This window comes from Podarcis liolepis (genome assembly GCF_965112155.1).
Source record: "Podarcis liolepis genome assembly, chromosome: 8".
Taxonomy (NCBI): domain Eukaryota; kingdom Metazoa; phylum Chordata; class Lepidosauria; order Squamata; family Lacertidae; genus Podarcis; species Podarcis liolepis.
The window spans coordinates 64270461-64290987 of NC_139560.1; the positions used below are offsets into that span (position 1 = coordinate 64270461).

Consider the following 20527-nt stretch of genomic DNA (forward strand, 5'->3'; position numbering starts at 1 on the left):
ACTGGAACAGAGCGGGATCTCAGTGTTTGAGTTCCTATAAATACTGTAGAGGGGTGTGGTGTATTGCCTCAAAAGTTCTGGGCAGAGGGGAAGTTCCCAGGCTAGTGTTCCCAGGCTAGTATATATATATATAGACGCGGGTGGTGCTGTGGGTTAAACACAGAGCCTAGGGCTTGCTGTTCAGAAGGTTGGCGGCTTGAATCCCCGTGACGGGGTGAGCTTCCCTGACCGCTGGCCCTGCTAGCTAGGAATGATGAGAGTTGTAGTCCAAAAAAGGCAGAAGACCCAAGTTTGGGAAACCCTGCGCTGGACATTCTCTTTACTCATTCTGTCACATCTCTGCCCTGATGCTGAGCCCAATTTGCATGCCAAAAGTGCCAGGCAGGGTCTGTACAGAATCGCAGGGCTTCTCTGTTCTGTCTCTCGCCGCTTTCATAACTCACCCATGCGCTGAAACATAATGTTCCTATTGTAAACGAAAGTGCTCCATATGCTGCGAGAGGTTCAAATAACAGCTGCTTTGGGGACCATAACTCTGAATTCCCTGTTCCTGGGTTTTTGTTGTTGTTTTTGTTGTATTTTTAAGCAGTTGCATATATTTCCTGCGAGGGTGTACGGCAGTGCTTCGCCCTCGCTAAGAGGCTCTGAAATTTTGTTCCGATGGATCAGGTCTGTTCCTCACAATCCTCTTCCCTTTTAATATTTTCAGATGTGTTGCAATATGCAGAACACTCAGCTGACCATGTAGAGAACCAGGGACTTTTTCCCCCTCAGCCGGAACTTGCCGGAACTCAGTTCCATCACCTTTCAGGTGGACGCCATTGCCATTCTAAGAGAACGAGGGAGGTGTTTGTGGTGAGTTCTGGCACCTCTTTTTCTAGAAAAAAAATACCACTGCAGAGGCAAATCTTCTATCGGAAAGGCTGACCACGTCTAGTTTCAAGACAAAGTGCTATAATAAATGAAAGCAGGGGCCTTGAATTTCCTATCAACAGGTAAGCATTTGGACAGCAGCCTAAGCAGCAGACTGGTCACAGTTTGCCTGATTATGGTGAAATCCACTGCATTTTTATTTAAGCTATAGATAATATTTCCAAATGTGCTTCCAAATGTGCACATGCACCCCCTGCCCACCTGTCCCCTCTTGTGTGTGTGTGTGATACATTTCCTTCTTTCTGGCATTGTGGACAGGATATATTCCGATGAAGATACCCTGGAGCTCTCTGCAACATGCCCATAATTGAAATATAGCTGGGAGGCATGGTGCTTTTATGGCTCCAGAGCTGTGATTAAGAACGGCATCATCATGTGGCATAATTACCAGTGCAGGCCCCATGGCAGAACAAGTCTTGCTTTTTCTGTGAGATGAGTAATCTTGCTGTGCGACACTGAGCATAGAAATCTTGCACTCTTACCCTAGATATGCAGCTGTGGTGTCTCAGAAAGGAGATAAGCTCTCCTTGCTTGCAGATGGAGGACAACTCCCGGCTGAGGCATTTTATTGTATTGCAAACAGATTCTACGGCTGGGGACACACAATTCCTCCAAATCACGTTCTTTCCTTTAAAGAAACCTGGATGCTGCAATTTACCCATCACAGAGTTAAAGTTCCCAGCAGCCCTTGACAAACTACAGTGCCCAGAATTCTTTGAGGGAAAGAACGTGCTTTGAATGTGCTTTAAAGGTGTACTACTACTACTACTACTACTACCACCAATACTACTAATTTTATTTGTTTCCTGCCCTCCCCTGCCGGAGCTGGGCTCAGAGCAGCTAACATCATATTAATAACACAATATACATAAAAACAAGCAAGCAAGCAATTAAAATGCATCCCAAAATTAATTCAAATAAATTAAAATTAAAATTAAACTAAACAAATGGCAGTCCTCAGGTTAAATTGAAAGCAGTTAATACTCACCAGGATCAACTGTTTCAACTGATATTATAAGGTCCTGTGAGCGGACTGGGAAACCTCCTTCGTGCTTGTTGCTATACAAAGAGAAAATGAGTCAGACAGAACCCTGGCCAAAGGCCTGGTGGAACAGCTCCATCTTGCAGGCTGTGCAGAAAGATGTCAAATCTCTCAGGGCCCTGGTCTCTTGTGAGAGAGCGTTCCACCAGGCTGGGGCCACGACCAAAAAGGCCCTGGCTCTGGTTGAGTGTATTGTGTACTCCCAGGCTAGACTGCCAGAGGCCTGAGCTTGCAAAGCCAAAGCAATACCATCCAGCTCCTTTGTGAGCGCTCCTTTGAAATCTGTAGCGGATTTGAAATGACATTAATATCCTAGCTGGCAGGTTCCATCTGCCCAGCTGTTGCTCTCTTCCCATTAATTTCAATGGGGATTGCACAGGAAGATGTCCTTAGTGGTGGGCTGTAGCCTAATAGTCACCCATGACTTTAGCAACAAACTCCACACTTTGGAAGATTGAGGAAGGTCAAATTGGTTGCCAGAATGTGTTAACGTCTAAAATAAGAACGAGCTGCTCTCACGCTCTAATGACTGAACCTGCTGCAAGTCCCAATGAAAGCAGCATTGCATCAAGCAGTTCACACTTTGTCTTGGCTTCCTGTCTCACATCCATGCCCACGGAGGATACAAAGGAAAGTCTGTCTTTACAGTTTTTATTATCTTAATTATGAGCTACCAAGAGCAACGAGGTGTGTGTGTGTGTGTGTGTGTGTGTGTGTGTTTATATATATATAATTTGCTTGGAAAACAGATGCATCAGTTCATCAACATTTCTAAAGACTGAAATTGCACAGAAGTGACACAGAATGCTATAAATAGGGACATTCCTTTCCTTCAGCCTTCCTTTGCCTTGTGTTCTTGTGCAAAATCATTTAGAGCCATTCTGCAGATACTAAAATATTTCCCATACCATATGATGATTTGTTTTTTAATACCTCGTAACATTTTTTGTACCATTTTCTGGCCCTAGCAAGCTTCCCTCCTCCTGCAAAAAGAGCTTTATGGAACAGAACAGAACCAACCAAATCACTAGCAAAGGGGCCTGGGGGATTTTTTTAGATGAGGAGCAGGATCCAAAGGCTTTTGAACAAATGTTGCTGTGAAGAACATGACTGCCTTTTGGGGTGCCAGCTCTCAAAACGTGAACTTCTGGATAAAATTGCTATTACAGAAACATTGAAAGTCTCCAAGCCCTCTGGCCTAGCTGACCTGTAAAGTTGCACCACCTGAAATGTTGCCTTTATATGAGAATGGAATCCAATTTCCTCCTCTTCCCTCTTGTTGTATCACCTCCCCTCAAACAAATCAGAATTAATGCTCAATAAAGGCTGGATCTAATCTGAGCTCCGGGTGAGCTTTGTACAAGCAAATCAGGATGAATGCTCAATAAACAGGTTGGCTGGAAGAGCCCTCAGTTCCCCCCGAGCAATATGAACTCCCAACCTTTCTACCAAAGCTGGTTCAAGCACTTTGCACCCCCTCAAAGTACTTGTCTTAGGGGGATCTCTTCCACTCCCATCACTAGTGTGGTAATTTCTATGGGGCAAAGTTTTGTGCTTTGTGCTTCTGTCTGAGAGTTCTTCTCCAGGCAACGTTAACCCCTGTTTTCACAGAAGGTGAGCGAGGAACATCGTGGTGAAACCAAGCCTTTAATAGCCTGTTTAGCTGAGAGCAGAATTTGTATCACCCACCTCCTTGAGTGTTTCCTTTCCTCGCCTGGCACCCGTGAACTCCCTGCGAAGTGGATTGAGTAAATCCCAAGTGCAAATATTTAACACCAGAGAGACAGTGGCTTCTTATAGTCAACTCCGCAGTGCTGCTAAAATCCAATTACCGGAGAGTCAATCACCGCACATGTTCCACTGTTGTGGGTACGGCAGCTTTTGGGCTGGCTCTACTGGTTTTTTTCCATAGAACAGATCTGAGGGCTTTTGTGGGGTCTAATTGGCTGTTAAATCTTTGGTACTCTGTCTATTTGCTAGGATGCCTGTTGGGGGCATTTTCAGTTGGATGCAAAGCATCCGAGCTCCTGAGCTGCATTTATGAATAATACCAAGGCTTTTAAAAGAGGAGATGAAGGTTCCTGGATCGTAGTTTTAAAGGAATTCTCAGCTGCACGCACATACCTTGGCCTGTACAGAGAAACATGCGATGGGCTTGGCCTTCTCCACCATTCTGCCTGCCAAGTCCATTGACAGGCCATCTTAAGGCATATTGTGGCCCACTGAGCTGATGCAGTCATTAAGGAACATAGCAAAAGCTCCTTATATGCTAGATTAATGGTTAAGCAAAATCAGCAATGCCTAGCCCAGCTAGCTGATTGCCAAAGAATTGATGCTTTTGAGTTATGGTGCTGGAGGAGACTCTTGAGAGTCCCATGGACTGCAAGAAGATCAAACGTATCCATTCTTAAGGAAATCAGCCCTGAGTGCTCACTGGAAGGACAGATTGTGAAGCTGAGGCTCCAATACTTTGGCCACCTCATGAGAAGAGAAGACTCCCTGGAAAAGACCCTGATGTTGGGAAAGATGGAGGGCACAAGGAGAAGGGGATGACAGAGGACGAGATGGTTGGATGGTGTTCTCGAAGCTACCAGCATGAGTTTGACCAAACTGTGGGAGGCAGTGAAAGACAGGAGTGCCTGGCGTGCTCTGGTCCATGGGGTCACGAAGAGTCGGACACGACTAAACGACTAAACAACAACAAGTGTGTCATTAGTGAAGAGGTCCCAAGCACTGTCCAGTTCAGTTTTCTTGGGTGAATTTCAATTACACGACTAAACGACTAAACAACAACAATCCCAGCTAGCAGCGACTTTCCATGGTTTTCCCCTCCCAGTTTAAAATTAAGTGCTAAACGCTGCTGCCTCTGACTGCATAGCTCAGTCAGTAGAGCACGAGGCTCTTTAATGTCAGGGTGGTGGGTTGAAGTCCCACACCTTGGGCAAAAGATTCCTGCATTCTATGTACAGCTGGCTTGGAAGGAGAGAGGCAGAAGCAGTAAGGTCAGGGTGGCTATAGAAGAGGACAGAGAGGTATAGTAGGCACTGAGACTAGTTTGGGCAGGTACTAACCTGACACAGCCTGACTTGCATCAGCAGAGCCAGGATAGGTGTGTATGTGTGTGTTTTAACTTAGGGTCTGAAAGATGAATGCTGGCACTAACGCCAAGAAATTGAAGGTCAAAAGAAGCTTTTCAGCTCCTAAACACCTTACAGTGGTACCTCAGGTTACAGATGCTTCAGGTTACAGACTCCGCTAACCCAGAAATAGTATCTCAGGTTAAGAACTTTGCTTCAGGAGGAGAACAGAAATTGTGTGGTGGCGGCAGCAGGAGGCCCCATTAGCTAAAGGGGTACCTCAGGTTAAGAACAGTTTCAGGTTAAGAATGGACCTCCAGAACAAATTAAGTTCTTAACCAGAGGTACCACTGTAGATCATGTCTGTGTGTTTTCAAACAGTTGTTTATTTCACTTGATGCACAAGATGGAGACAAATCGGGGTCCTTGCCAGTGTTTTTTTATTGAGCATTCATGATGGTTTGTGTTCATTATGGTATCTGGGCTGTTATGAATGATCCTGCTTTCGATACTGTCTGAGCATGCAAAGGTTCAGGGATGGACATACTGTTTCATTTCCAATCAGTGCTTGCCACATAACTTCCTGCTGAAATCCTGTAACTTTTTTGTGGTGTGTGTACGTGTGCCCAGCTTTAGTTGTGCTGTAGTGCAAGAGCGCCCCTGTAGATGGCAATAATATGGTAACATTGGGGGGAAATAGCAGAACATTGAATAAAGCAGAAGGATGTGTGGGCAACCCAGTACAAATCCAGCACTGATGTGCTGTTACTGCATCAATGACTTGTTGCAGAATACAGTACACCTAAAAACAACAACCCTGGAGGGGCCTTGAGACAAGTGAGACGCAAGAAGACTCATAGGCAAGCTGTGTTGTACCAAGAACTTGCAGGAACAATATGTTCTCCAGACTTCTAATTTGGGATCTGTAGATGCTCTGCATTCTGCAACTTTTGAAAGTTCCGGCATCAAGTTCTGTTTAGCATGCACTACAAAACTGTCCCTGTTTTGTCATGTTCCCATTTGTGACTTCGGGGAATGGCTTGTGAAAGTGCTGTCTTTGTGAGTTGCCAGAGTTGCCAACCAGCTCTTCAGTCTTTGGCTTACACCCCAGGGTCTCCAGAAGTCAAATTTCCATGTGGAGAAATTTCCTCATGTACTTTCCCCATGTATAGGACTAGGGTTTTTTTTACTTAAAAATTATGTGATAAACCGTGGGTCGTATTATACACGGGGCAATCTCCCCCCCATTTTCTTAAATTGGAGTCCCTAAAAATAGGGGCATCTTATACGTGGGGGCGTCTTATTCACGAAAAAATATGGTGTAGCTCATTTCTAGTGAGCATGCACACACACACATTAATATCAAAAATATGTGAGCAGGAGTACTTGGGCACTTGGCTCTGGGTCTCCTGGGTGTGTTTTTTTGGGGGGGGGCATTGCATCTTGACAGCTGATTAGGTGTTCCTCGGAGAGCCAGTGTGGTGTAGTGGTTAAGAGCGGTAGATTCGTAATCTGGGTAACCGCGTCTCCGCTCCTCCACATGCAGCTGCTGGGTGACCTTGGGCCAGTCACACTTCTCTGAAGTCTCTCAGCCTCACTCACCTCACAGAGTGTTTGTTGTGGGGGAGGAAGGGAAAGGAGAATGTTAGCCGCTTTGAGACTCCTTTGGGTAGTGATAAAGCGGGATATCAAATCCAAACTCTTCTTCTAGTGGGTGAGTTTTTCCTGGAGTATATTTAATTTGCCCATACTGAACTTCCCTGGCAGTGCATAGCTACAACTGTATTGCCAGATTTACTGTAATTTTGTGCAAGGTAAAAAGGCAAAATCTCAAGGACCACAAAGTGGCCCTCAATCCTTTGTAATGTGCTTGAGTTCTGTAGCAGATGAGTTGGCACTGGAGTTCAAACGTTCCCTGAATGCATAAAATGTGAAAACCACTACTCTGGGCTCTTCTAAGCATTTAATACCCAACACAGTCCTTCTTTGTTTAAATGGTTGCATGCCAGGGATGGGAAACCTGTGGCCCTCCAGATGTTGTTGGACTCCAGAGCCCATCAGTCCTAGCCAGCATGGCCAATGGTCAGGGTGATGGAAGTTGTGGTCCAGCAGCATCCGGAAGACAATACATTCCCCATCACTGCTGCATAATGTTCTAGGGTAAGGGACCAGATGTCGAAAGATATTGCTGGGCTTTAAGCATTCAGCACTGAACTCAATTTAAAAATAATTATGAGGCTTTTCACAAGCAGCAAAGGACATGTCTGAAGCATGACTCATATGTTCTAAAGCTGGATCTAAGCTCTGTATATCATTAAGTCGGTGTTGTGATGATCAGACTTTTATCATTAAAAACTTTTCCAAAAGCGTGGGATGAGTTTTTTTGCTAAAAATTCTTCTGATCTTTGGAGATGCCCCTGCCCACCGGCTAGTACGACCATTGCTGTACGGTTCCCATCTGAAATACGGTTGCTGAAGTGTCATGGGCACCTATTGGTTAGTGCATGTGACGTCATGGATGACTGGTGAAAGTCTTCTTCCCTTCAGTCATAACAATTATTTATTATTGATAAAGAACTACACAACTTTTAGAAGACATCTGAAGGCAGCCCTGTATCAGGAAGTTTTTCAATGTTTGACATTTTATTAGTTTTTATTTTATGCTGGAAGCAGCTAGATGGGTGGGGTATAAGTCATTCATTCATTCATTCATTCATTCATTCATTCATTCATTCCCACACCATTCTGAAATGTTCTTCATAGGAGGTTGAGCGCTCTTCATTGTAACACTCTGCAGGAAGTGCACAAGTAGACCAGGGATAGCTAATATGATGCCCTCTAGATATTGTTAGACTGTAATGCCCATTATCTCTGCCCATTGGCCACACTGGTATGGACTGCTAAGAGTTGTAGCCCATCAGTATCTGAAGGGCACCACGTTGGCTACCCTGATGTAGACTCTGACTTTTGAAACTTTGGTTGCTTCCAGATGACCTGCTTACTGAGCAGTTGTTGTGATATGCTTCCAGAGAAGTTGAATGAGGATGTAGGTGGTGCTGTGGTCTAAACCACTGAGCCTCTTGGGCTTGCCAATCAGAAGGTCGGTGGTTCGAATCCATGTGATGGGGTGGGCTCCCATAGCTCTGTCCCAGCTCCAGCCAACCTGGTACACCAGTGCAAGTAGATAAATAGGTACTGCTGTGGTGGGAAAGTAAACAGCGTTTCCGTGCGCTCTGGTTTCTGTCACGGTATTCCATTGTGCCAGAAGCGATTTAGCCACATGACCCGGAAAGCTGTCCGTGGACAAATGCCGGCTCCCTCAGTCTGAAAGCGAGATGAGCGCCTCACCCCATAGTCGCCTTTGACTGGACTTAACTGTCCAGGGCTCCTTTTTTATGAGGTCGTGTCAAGCAATCACAATCCTGCACTTTCCAGTGCATGTTCCCATCACTTTCCTTACTGTAAAGAGTCCCATTTTTAAATGCTTTATTTTTGTTTTTGTGCAGGAGACCAGATCCACTTTAATTGCACAACCTGAATCTGTCAATATGTGATTGAGACCTGCCTCCAAAACAGGGAGAGTTTGGAAGCACCTAATGAAACAGTGATTACTGGTAACATGAGTCCATCCATCCTTTTCATGGCACCATCTCTGTCAGTTTTTAGGCACCAGGCTAAGACTTTTCTGTTGACCATGGCCTTCACAACAACAACAATAACATTGTTATTTATACTCCGCCTATCTGGCTGGGTTGCCTCAGCCACTCTGGGCAGCTCCCAACTCATATAAAAACATAATATAATAAATCTTCCCAATACATGGCTGCCTTCAGGTGTCTTCTAAAAGTTGTGTAGTTCTTTATCTCCTTGACATCTGGTGGGGAGGGTACTCCACAGGGAGGATGCCACTGCTGAGATAGGCCTCATCTTTTTCTGGAGTGGGCAGGACTTGGCCCTTGTTAATTCATTTTTGGACGAGCTTTTTACATCTCTTGCATTGTTAGTGTTTTTAATTTTCTCTGGTTTTGTTTTTATTTGCTGTATTCTTTGGTTGTAAAGTTGCTTTGAGATTTTTGCTGTGAAAAGTGACTGATAAATTAAATGCATAATAATATGAAAAACCTCTGGTGGGGAGCCATTTCCAGTCAAAGTAGACAGTACTAAACTAGGTGGTCAATGATTTGCTGGTAGGAAGCACATTTTGATGGAAGGCCAGGCATCTTGTTATAGTCCCGTAAATGCAAGGAGAGCGCTTGTTTTCTGGCATGTTGTTATCTCCAGTCATAAGGAAATCCAGCTCGCTTCCAAGTGAATAGTCTCACTAGTATTAGGAAGAAGTAAGGGGCACCAGGATAATAGAAGCCTGAAATAGTAAAAGACTTGTTCCCGTGGTTTCCTCAAGCATGTTCTTGTTTCTCGCCGTGAAGATTGCTGACTTGGAGAACAGGAAGTTGAACCCGCTTTTTTTTCCTGCCTAGGACAAAGTTGCGCAATAATCTTTGGCGCAAACAGGAAACAGACCCAAAGAAAAACATGCTGAGTTCAAGGAAAGTGAACAAACTAGCACATTCTGGTTATGAAAATCTTTGCAATTTCTTCTCACAATTAGTCTGACTCATGGATCAAAGGTTCACCAGCTGGATCAAAAGTTTACGGTTTGTGGAATAACGGTTGCCCAAGTAGGAAACCACATAGAATCACCCAGGCAGTGCAAATCAGTCATTTGTGGATGGCTGTGGACTCACTATACAGTGGTAACTCGAGTTACAGACGCTTCAGGTTACAGATGCTTCAGGTTACAGACTCCGCTGACCCAGAAATTGTACCTCGGGTTAAGAACTTTACCTCAGGATTGGAAAAGAAATTGCGCGGTGGCGGTGCGGCGGCAGCGGGAGGCCCCATTAGCTAAAGTGGTACGTCAGGTTAAGAACAGTTTCAGGTTAAGAACAGACCTCCAGAACGAATTAAATTCTTAACCCGAGGTACCACTGTACATTTAAAGCATATTCCTCCTCTGAAAGAATCTTAGAAACTGTAGTTTACTACAGTTCTCAGGTTCTTTTGAGTGTGTGTGGGGGGGGGGGAATGAACTTTAATTGTATGGCGTGTACGTGCATTGACTGGCCCAAGACACTTTGCTGCCTCAGGCAAAGGAAGGATGGCGTCCCTTCCCCATTCTGGTTGCAAAACCCCAAACCAACGGGCAGTAGCAGTGATTGGGGCAACATCCTTCACAACACTTGAGGGCAACAGACTAGCTTAGGTTGTGCTGAGCAGGTTGCATAGCACACATGGCTATGACTTCCAAAAACTCGCCACCACTTCCTGCTCTCTAGCACTTGGTGCAGCTGCCTCACTCTCTGAAATGGTAGGGCCATCCTTGGAATGATAGCATCATTTTTCGCAGCTGTCATGGATCCCTCTTTGAAGAAATGCCCACATGTTCTTTAGTTAGTTTCTATGCTGCCTTCTGGCACAGAGCAGAAGTGGCATTAATTATAATTGTTGTTATTTTATTTATGATTACATTTGCATTGTGCCCTTCCTCCCAAGGGAGCTTCCTCCTCCTCGATATCTTGTCTCAGGATTCCCTGTCTACGTGGATTAGTCTGCCAAAGAATCCCTGTATGACCATTGCAGCTATTGTGGTCATTGTGCATTGCAGAGCATCCTGGGGCACAGTCTGTTTACATGGAAAGCTGGTCATGTCTTTGGGAGGTCACACCATTTGATGCTGCACCTGTGCATCCTTCTTCTTAAGCAGATCTTAGGAAGTTACTTTTGGTCAGACTATTGGTCCATATAGCAGGGGTCTCTCCTAGCCCTACCTGGGGACACCAGTGGTTGAGCTAGGAATCTTCTGCATGCAAAGCAGATGCTCTACCCCTGAGCCACAGTCTCTCCCCAAAGTGGATGACACAGATGCCTTGTGACATCAATTTGCTCTCCTCTGTCACTTGCCTTCCACTCCCATGTCAGCAGCAGAACTGAGTCATCCATCCATCCAGCCGTTGCTTTGCAGGGACAGGAAGCACTGCTCTGCAAAGTCTAATAGACCAAGCAGCTCCACTGCCAGGAAGACAAAGCCACAAGGGGGAAGGACGACTCTTGTCCTCTGGAGTTGTCAAAAGAGTGAGCGCGCGCCAGTCCGTTCCCATCACAAAATAAATAAATTAAGGACCAGGGAACATGAGTCTCCCAGGACTCAAATCCCTGGAGTTTGCTGCTGTTTTTCGGAGTGGAGTTTGATTCCTTTGTTTTCAATTGTCATTGTCAGATTCTGTGAAAGGCTCCCTGGTGGGTAGCTGTGAATGTGCACAGAGGAGCAATTGTACATGACGCATGGCTAAGCACAAGGGACTGTATGCGATTGCACTGTCTTGCCTGGCCCCCTTTCTCTTGGTGTGCCCTGTCCCAAAATGAAACTCCTCCGCAATGCTTTCCTCACGCTGAAGGCTCCTGGGGGGAGAAACGCACGGCTTCCTCCAGAGGTTGAATTTTGCATTTGCTCAGAAGGCCAGTGATGGGGTCACACTTTTAAACAAACGCTATTTGATTCTGAGTCTCTCTTTGTGACTATGTGTGTGTTATATATCCAGAAAGATATTCAAGGTGGCTCCCAAAATTACATGTCAAAACAAGGAGCAAACATTGAAACAGAAGCAAAACTAACAACATTTTAAATAAGCAGAAGTCAAAGAAAACCAACAGAAGCAGTCAGACAAAGAAATTATTCCATTCTAGGAGGGTATCACAGACTTGCTGGAAAAGTACAGCTTTCACCTGGTATGTAAATGAAACAGAGAGGGTGGAGTGGGATTCTTCAGAGAGAAAGCTCCACCTGGTGCCACTGTTGAAAAGGCCTTGCCCCTTGAACCTACCAGTTGCCCCTGGTTACCAGTATGCTCACCAGTTCCTCTTATGGTACCCATGAAAGGTCTCTGCAAATATCCCTTCAAAAATCTATTATGCACAAGAGACTGTTTGCTCTTCTTGCTCCATTCCTGCTTGCACAGGCTCAGTCTTTCCTATATTGAACATGCCATTGTAAACATGCTTACATTTCATGGGATGCCAGGATTGGACAGGATCCCTCCCTTCCAACCTCAACAGAGAAGAGCTGCAAAGGGTTTATTTCTCTGTGTGAGCATGGTGGTGCTGACATAGGTGCCTTTCTCTCCCCCCCCTTCATGTGGGGGGTGCCTGTTGGAAGTGCGTCTCCAGGTAGGACTGGGAGATACCTTCATCTGAAGCCCTGGGGAATTCCAGGCAGTGGAGACAATCCTGAGTGAGATAGACCAATGGTCTGATTTGGTACAAGGCAGCGTCTTATGTTCCCGCATAACCTCTCTCTGTGTGTGTGTTTGGCTAGCCCGCTCTCTCTATCCTCCATGCAGAGAAGAAAGAAGCATGATCAGAACTCAATGACACATTCCAGCCAAGCAAAGGCATCCAATATCCTGGATGTCAAGACACAAAGAGATCCAAGATGCTGGGCCAGTACAAGGTGTGGTTGGGGAGGAGATAGTGGGCTAGAAGAAGTCCTAAAGGTCAGACAGAGATGCTTGGAAACAGTGGTGCCTGCCTCAGCCAACCCCGATCTCTCTGCCTTCCTACTTGCACCCAGTCCAAAGGGTATGCTTTGCCTGTCTTCTTTCTCCTCCTCAGTCTCTATGCTGTTAGAAGAGTACATAGACATGTAGTTTTCCACACCGGCTGTAAAACCAAAGTCTTTGAGGAGTAGAACCCAACCCCCAGGCTGTCAATACTCCCAGCAACTATTATGTCTGACTTGGCTGCGCTGCGCTGGGCTTGCTTGTTTGTTCTCTCTCATTCAGTCCATCCCTGACGCAACTCTTATTCAGAATTTCCATTGCCTCCCCAAGACCAGATAGAAAAGAGAGACACCCAGAGAGCTGGGTGTCATTAACATCTGGATGACGCAACGCCCCAAATTTCTGCATGATCTCACCCCAATTAAACCTTGCAACAGAGTTTGGAGAATGAAACTGTTTGAGCCCATGAATGCCACGGAATCAGAACTTGGTTCAAAATGCATTGAGCTGAATTAGAATGCAGTTCGGCACAACTAGAGGTTTTGAATATTTATTTTGACCACACTCAGAGGCCTTTCTCACCTTTGCTTTTCAATGGCATTAAAAAATGGTGCTGAGAAATTCAAGAGGAATAACACGTGCCACACGCCCCTTTCCATCTGCTGGCAAAGGTCATCCAGTATGGTGACCAAATCAGCCTCTTTTCCTAAAACCACTTCAAAAGATAGATAAAGATGGCCCCTGTTTTATCAAGAAGCTGGTTAATGATTCTGGTATTTTGGTAGGTTCTCCAGTTTTCTAACTAACCCTTTTATACCATAAGTTGACTACAGTCAGGGCACCACTCATGTCCTGAGTTTGCTATTAGAAGGAGTGGAACACATATCGTGTCCTCTTTGTCTTTATATCTGCTGTTGGCTTTTCTCTCTATAGAATTATTCTTCCTGTAGGATTTTCTTAGGTTTACACATAAGCCAACTACCAATTTTTAGGAGCATTTCTGAAGGAGGTGGAAAGGCATGCACTGAGCTCCTATGGCCCCAATTGAAGGGAAGGGAGTCAATTATCACCCCCTTTCTTTTTCCTTCCAAGTAGGGATAGGGGAAAATTTGATTCATTTAAAGGCAAACTTACTTAATCTGCACTTTCTGAAACAATATATGAACCGAAAGAGCCATCTTACAAAATTCATGCTTCTCCAAAATTGGCAGTGCAGCTTTCCAACTAAGTAATGTGTACAAAAATGCATATACTAGGGTAGAGTGTACACAAAATGTATGAATGGAAATAGCATATAAAAGTGCATTATATTAGGAAGAATTTCTTTGCAAAAAAGTGTATTTTAGGCAGTGGCAGGCTTGGGTACTTGTGTTTCTAGACCAATGATTTAGAAACATTTTGCCAATTTTTGTAGCCTAAGTTTTGCTGCCTGTGTTTTCGGACTGTTATGTGGAAAAGCACATGAATCTGACCTTTGAAGAGTTTGTAAGTAAAAACCAATTTTAACTTACCAAACTCTGTGGTCTTTTCTGTGCTAAAGAGGAAGCAACTTAAAAGGGATATTTTAAAGATCTAACAACCTGTATTTCAACGCTTCCTTTTGCTGCATGTTTTATGATTTTAAATCTCTGCTGGGGCTCTCTCACCAAGAGAATATTTGCCCCAAACCTGAATCTAGGAATTCAGAGAATTCTCATTTTATTTTTTATTAAACTATTAAATAACCCACACTTCCAAGCTGCTCAAGGCCTTATCAGTCCACAGCAAAATGATAAACTTGGTTCAGTAGTAAATTGAACCCAAGTCCTGTACAGTGGTACCTCAGGTTAAGAACAATTCATTCTGGAGGTCCATTCTTAACCTGAAACTGTTCTTAACCTGAAGCACCACTTTAGCTAATGGGGCCTCCTGCTGCTGCCGCGCCGCCAGAGCACAATTTCTGTTCTCATCCTGAAGCAAAGTTCTTTACCCGAGGTACTATTTCTGGGTTAGTGGAGTCTGTAACCTGAAGCATCTGTAACCTGAAGCACCTGTAACCTGAGGTACCACTGTATATGTTTTTTAAAAAGAGAGTTTGCACCTGCCTATCTTAGGTGGAAAATGTGGCCCCACAAAGTTCAGTCAAAACATAGTTCTATTTTACTCCTCTGTTTTGGGGATGTTACGTTATCTCTGTCATGTTTAAGAATTTCTTTTGTTTTGCCTATATATCATTTGTGTATATTTTGTGCAAAGTTTGGAACACCAGAGTGTTGTTGTTTTTACATATATTTATTAATACGTATACCTATATATCTGGGATGCGGGTGGCGCTGTGGGTTCAACCACTGTGCTGCTTGGGCTTGCCGATTGAAAGGTCGGCGGTTCAACCCCTGCAACGAGGTGAGCTCCCGTTGTTTGGTCCCTGCTCCTGCCAACCTAGCAGTTTGAAAGCATGCCAGTGCAAGTAGATAAATAGGTATCGCTCAGGCGGGAAGGTAAATGGCGTTTCTGTGCGCTGCTCTGGTTTCGCCATGCTGTCATGCTGGCCACATGACCCAGAAAAACTGTCTGAGGAAGCGGACAAACGCTGGCTCCCACCGACTTTAAAGCGAGATGAGCGCCACAACCCCAGAGTCGTTTGCGACTGGACTTAATTGTCAGGGGTCCCTTTACCTTTTCCTTATACCTATATATCTACTACTACTACTAAATTAGATAGTGTCTAACAATAAAGGTAGCCAACATTCTAAATTGCATTCAAATACTTTACTATTCTTATCTCTCTCTCTCTCTCTCTCTCTCTCTTTCTGTGTGTTTGTGCTTAATAGCAACTTGCATGGTTAAATTCTGTACCTCTCTGATGTGCTGGGATTCCAGTTGAGAAAGTTCACACTTAATACTCTGAGATTCTGAATGAATTACCATCTAGCTCTGCAGGTATCACAGAGACATCGTTCCCAAGGACTATTCATTATATTTCTTGTCAGAGAATTGCTAATGATATGACAGTCCTTGCTAATTAATTTCCAAAATGTAATTCCGTCTTTAAACCTGATGACAAAGCCAAGGCTTTTAAAAAAATTCCGCTTGCAATCTTTTATTTATTTCCCCCCCAAATTTCACTGATTCAGATTTTTTTATTGAAAAAAATCTAATTGCATGACCCCCCTTTTTTCTTTGTTCTTTTTTTGCATGGAGAAGTAGGGGGGGGGGATAAATAGAGGGGCTTATTCAAAACCATTGAAACTATGGAGCGAGGTTTCGGTGTCTTGACAATGCTCTCTGGTTCCACAAGGACAGAATTAATCTTATTAAGTGTCTGTTGCAAGACTAGGAAAACATTTTGCGGTCGAGTCAGTGAGCCAAAAAACGAGGCACACAATTGTAACATATCATCAGAGGAAAGCAGACTGCTGTTCTGCCGTCGCATTTTAATCATTTGATGTCGACTATTTCAGCATCCCCTATAGATACACAATGCCTGCGATTAGCTGATCTCCTGGTAATGGAAACCACGGGAATTATCGTCAATTCCTTGGTGATCACTATTGGTGAGATGTCAAAAACCCATGCAAAATTATCATTAATTTGTTTTTATAAATATTTTATTAATTTCCCAGAAAAAATATAAACGGAAACAATACAATCGTTTCTCCCCTGCCCCGCCCCCAAAACAGAAGACTAATGTGTCAAATTTGCTGACAAATCTGTATGTGTGGGTGCCAGTCATCAGGATGTTCATTGGAATATTTTATAAAGGGGTGCCATATTTCAACAAAATCGTCGGTATCAAATACATCATTCAGGCTGTGGACTCTCCTAGTTAACTTCTCATGTAAAGTGATTGTTATCGGTTAAGGTAAATGGACTTCCCTAATGACCTCTGACAGGGATGTCTCTGGGTCCATTAGGGCAATATCATCAGCAAAGAGGTTCAATGCTATTATACGCCCATTTCTTAATATTCCTGATATTTTCTTATTAGTTCGGATAGCATAAGCCAATGTGTCCATTCAAATAATAGTGGTGATAAGGGGCATCCTTGTTCAGTGCCTCTTCACACGTTTAGGTATTCTGAATCCATTCACCTGAACTACTACTGTGTTATTGCTATACAATTTTTTAAAAAATTAATATAAAGGAATTTCCAAAGATCATTTTAGATAAAAATTGGAATAAATGTTTCCATTGAACTTTGCCAAAAGTCTAGGGAGGCTATTGTTCAAGGTATTCCTGAGGCTTTTCTATAGTACACAGCATATAGGGTCCATAATATGTCTATTTTTTAACAAATCCTGTTTGATTGATTCCGTAAAAACTATCAGATCCAGTAAAATTAAATCAAATCCTGTAAAATTATCAAGAGTGCCTACATCCCTGTAACTGAGATGAAGATAACACTTCTGATCAGAGCTTTAGACTTTTTTCCCTATACAGTGGTACCTCGGTTTAAGAACAGTCCTGTTTAAGAACAATTCGGTTTACGAACTCTGCAAAACCGGAAGTAGTGTCCCGGTTTGTGAACTTTACCTTGGTCTAAGAACAGAATCCAAACTGTGGAACGGCACCGGCGGGAGGCCTCATTAGGGAAAGTGCGCCTCAGTTTAAGAATGATTTTGGTTTAAAAACAGACTTCCAGAACAGATTAAGTACGTAAACCGAGGTACCACTGTACCTAGATTTACCATGTGTTATCATTAATTGTAGACCAGCAGAATTGATTTTAGCATTTCCCCAAATTGCGAGGACAAAAGAATACATCGGCTTCACCCGTCCCCAATAAGCATTCCGATGACGTATCTCCATTGTCAGTCCTTCCAGTGAAGTCACCTGACGAAATTGTTATGGAGTCAGTGGGCTGTATTTGATGTTGCTGTTCTGTTCATGCAACAGGCTCCCATTTGTGCTATGGACCGCCACCTTCCTCTTCCACTCCCTGCAGCCAATGGAGGCTGTTCCATTAAGCAGTGCCTGTTGGTGGGGTGACACAGGAAGGATGAGGTTGCTCACCTGCCTTCTGACAGACAACAAGACCCCCCTCTCTTGGCCTCACTGATGTGATCCAGAGGAAAGCAGAGCAATACGTTTGACACCAGCTTGGCTTCAGGAGTTGCCGGAAGGAGGCGTATAAGACCCCATCCAATCGTCTTAGGGAATCTGCTCCAAATTTCTGTAGGGTTTCCTCCTTACCATTTTCTTCTCCTGAAGATACCTCACAAGGCAGTGGAAATTTAGGGTCAGTTTCCTTTCTCCTCGATGGGCTACCTTCCCAGATGGATGAGCCCCATCTGCCCCTGTGTGTAGGAAGGCAGGCAACGAAGAGCAAGCTGTCTTTGGGAGGGATAAAAATTACACCCCCCCCCAAAAAAAACCCCATAAAAGCAGCAAAAGTGATTCATAGTCTCTGGAGAAAGTCTGGCTGCCATTACTGATTTTCTCATTCCAAAGAATCCATAGTTCCCCAAAAGACACTTTGGAAACTAACACTGTTTCATAGTCGGCAATACTGGCTTGCAATAGCATTTGCTGACAGGCACAATATTTAATAGCTGACGTTACATGTAATGCTATTTTTTTAAAAAATAAAATAAACCTGGCAGCAATTGGTAGATAACATGCAGTGCTAATTAGTGTTTGACAGCTGATGCCTTTATGAGATGGATGTACTGGCTTAAACTGAATCTGACCATTAATCCAGACTTGTCGTTAATGGCTTACCTGGTAGTCATAGGTGAGCAGAAATCACATGCAGGCGAGTGAATGAGCTAGTGGAGAAAAAAATGATCACTTCTGTCCTCCCAGCCTGCTTGGCTTCTGGGTTAACCATAGATGAAGGAAAGTCTCTTCCTGCACAATCAGCAGGAAGCAGGAAAGAGTGATATGGCCTTCCTCCACCAGTCAATCAAATTATAGGGTGGCTAATAATAAAAGACTACCATGCACAATGGGGGAGATGTTCGCCAATGTGTTCTGTCCATGGATGGAAGGAATCTGGGCTAAAGGACACAATGTTGGGTGATTGCCCCTCTCCCCTGCTTCCCCCTAAATCTACTCTGGAAAGTGACATCAGATTTGGGAGGGGGGCACAGGGGGCTGCACAGAGGGGGTGGACGAATCACAAAAAGGCCTCTTTCCCCAGTTTTGCTGATGGATTCCCCTCATTAGCACATGGAAAGCCAGAGTTGCAATCCATTAAAATAGCCAGCACATTATAACATGCTTAAAAGTTGCATTAAAATAATATACAAAGCAGAATAAGAGAGATCTTCCAAAGGTGAAACACCTGGGAAAATCGAAAGGAAATAGATTCAAGGAGGTACTATCAGTTAAGGCTCCAACCCTGAATGACGGCCTCTTCAACATCTTTCATTACCTGCCAAAATCAAAGCTATCGAGGGTTTCCAGCAAGCCTAAAGCAGCTGAATTTCAAATTCTCAGTCAAATGAAATTTTGCGTTCAGAATGCAGACTTTTGGATCCGAATTGTGAAAATTCATTCATTGTGTGAAGTTTTCAGTGTACATTCAATTTTCTATTTGGGTAGCTGCTATGAAGTACACGAAAATATCCTTGAAGGTGCAGGGCATTCATGCCAGATTCATGAGCAGATACTTCCAACTCTGGCTTAACTGGAAAACATTTTGGTACTTGCAGGTCCAACTTTTGGGATGGTCCCATCCCAGATACTGTGCAGCATCCAACAGGGACATGCAGATTGTTTTAATGGCTCAGGACGCCAACTAACTCCCATTGTTCTTTGTATTTTAGCACGGCCACACTCTTTTATTTCCCAGGCACACCCCTGAGGTTTGGGACTAATTTTCCCACTTGGGAGAAGTACCAAGGGATTTCCCACCAATTAATCTGAACATTCCTTTTCTGTGAAGGCAGGACAGACTAGCAAGGGGGTGAGAGCAAAGCAAGTCTCGGCTGCAGCTGCTGGTATCTGATGGGAGCTGTCCTGTTGCAGGCGTGAAGGGGAGGGAATGGAGGGGGTGGGTGGGGGAAGGTTGAGGCCATATATAGCAATTGCTCAAGGATATCTTACGTCAGAGTTTGCTGTACTTGTGAAACGGAGGAGAAACTACACCGAACACAAGGTATCTCTCTTCTAGCTGACTGTATGCCTCCTGTTATTCAATTAATACTTGGTAAACAAATCGTTTGACTTGGGGCTTGAAAGTAGCTGAGCTGCTCTAACCCAAAGCATTTTGTGAGCAAGATGTTCAGGTTCTTTCTAGGAAGTGTGCTCTACACATTGACACTTCTGTTCCATTAAGAGGGCAATTTCTAGTGAGTTGTACGATATGGGGTGTGTGTGTTTCTTTTAGTTTGGAAGGATTATATGTCCAGGTAGACAAATTTTTCATTTCACCTTCCAAATGACATTATTATTTATTTATTTTTAAAATCTGTTGCCTGGAATTTTTTCCAAAAGTTTGGAATTTTCATTTCCCCCAGATGCTCCTGGAGTTTTAAAAATGTAGATATCCTTTCCAACTTTGCGCCAATCGCCAGAGGAACTTGGGGGAGTAATATTCTGACATTGGTCTGAAGCTACTTTGTTTTTTGGTATATATTTTTGACGTCCTCAAAAAAACCCTCCTAACTTGGTGGCATCGCACAGTCGGTACACAGCTGACTCACTCACATTTCCCCTTTTATCTCCCTGCTTCCTCCCTCTCAAGAGGATATCGGAGACCGAGTTGCAATGACGGAGCCAACGGCCGCAGAGAGGCAAAAGAAGAAAGGGCTTCCCACAGGTCCGAGTGGGAGAAGAGCTCTCCCACCCAATGTCTCCAACGCAGAAGAAGATGAAGTTCCTGAAATGGAGACGATTGGCTTGGTGCCGAGAGGATATAAGCTGCAAGGTATGGCGAGGAGCCTCACAGTTTAGAAAGAGCAAAACGTGCTTCCCCTGGGACCTGCACCCAGGTT

General features: G+C 44.1%; 1 protein-coding gene and 2 long non-coding RNA genes across 4 annotated transcripts in view; 2 read left to right on the forward strand and 1 right to left on the reverse strand.

The window, feature by feature from the left end:
* LOC310714469 overlaps positions 1 to 20527 on the reverse strand; it is a 165033-nt gene that overhangs the window by 142239 nt on the left and 2267 nt on the right. The gene's annotated exons all lie outside the window — the stretch shown is intronic.
* LOC310714459 overlaps positions 16252 to 20527 on the forward strand; it is an 81972-nt gene continuing 77696 nt past the window's right edge. The window contains exon 1 of the long non-coding RNA XR_014529797.1: positions 16252 to 17253. This is a non-coding gene — a long non-coding RNA (uncharacterized lncRNA). The remainder of the gene's footprint in view (positions 17254 to 20527) is intronic.
* The window catches only part of F13A1 (coagulation factor XIII A chain), a 78667-nt gene continuing 77696 nt past the window's right edge, over positions 19557 to 20527 (forward strand). For both annotated transcript variants that reach the window (XR_014529604.1, XM_083519294.1), the window contains exons 1-2: positions 19557 to 19689; positions 20278 to 20460. Coding sequence is in view for 1 of the 2 variants with exons in the window: in XM_083519294.1 (XP_083375420.1) it covers positions 20301 to 20460 (160 nt within the window). In the remaining variant the exon portion in view is untranslated. The remainder of the gene's footprint in view (positions 19690 to 20277; positions 20461 to 20527) is intronic.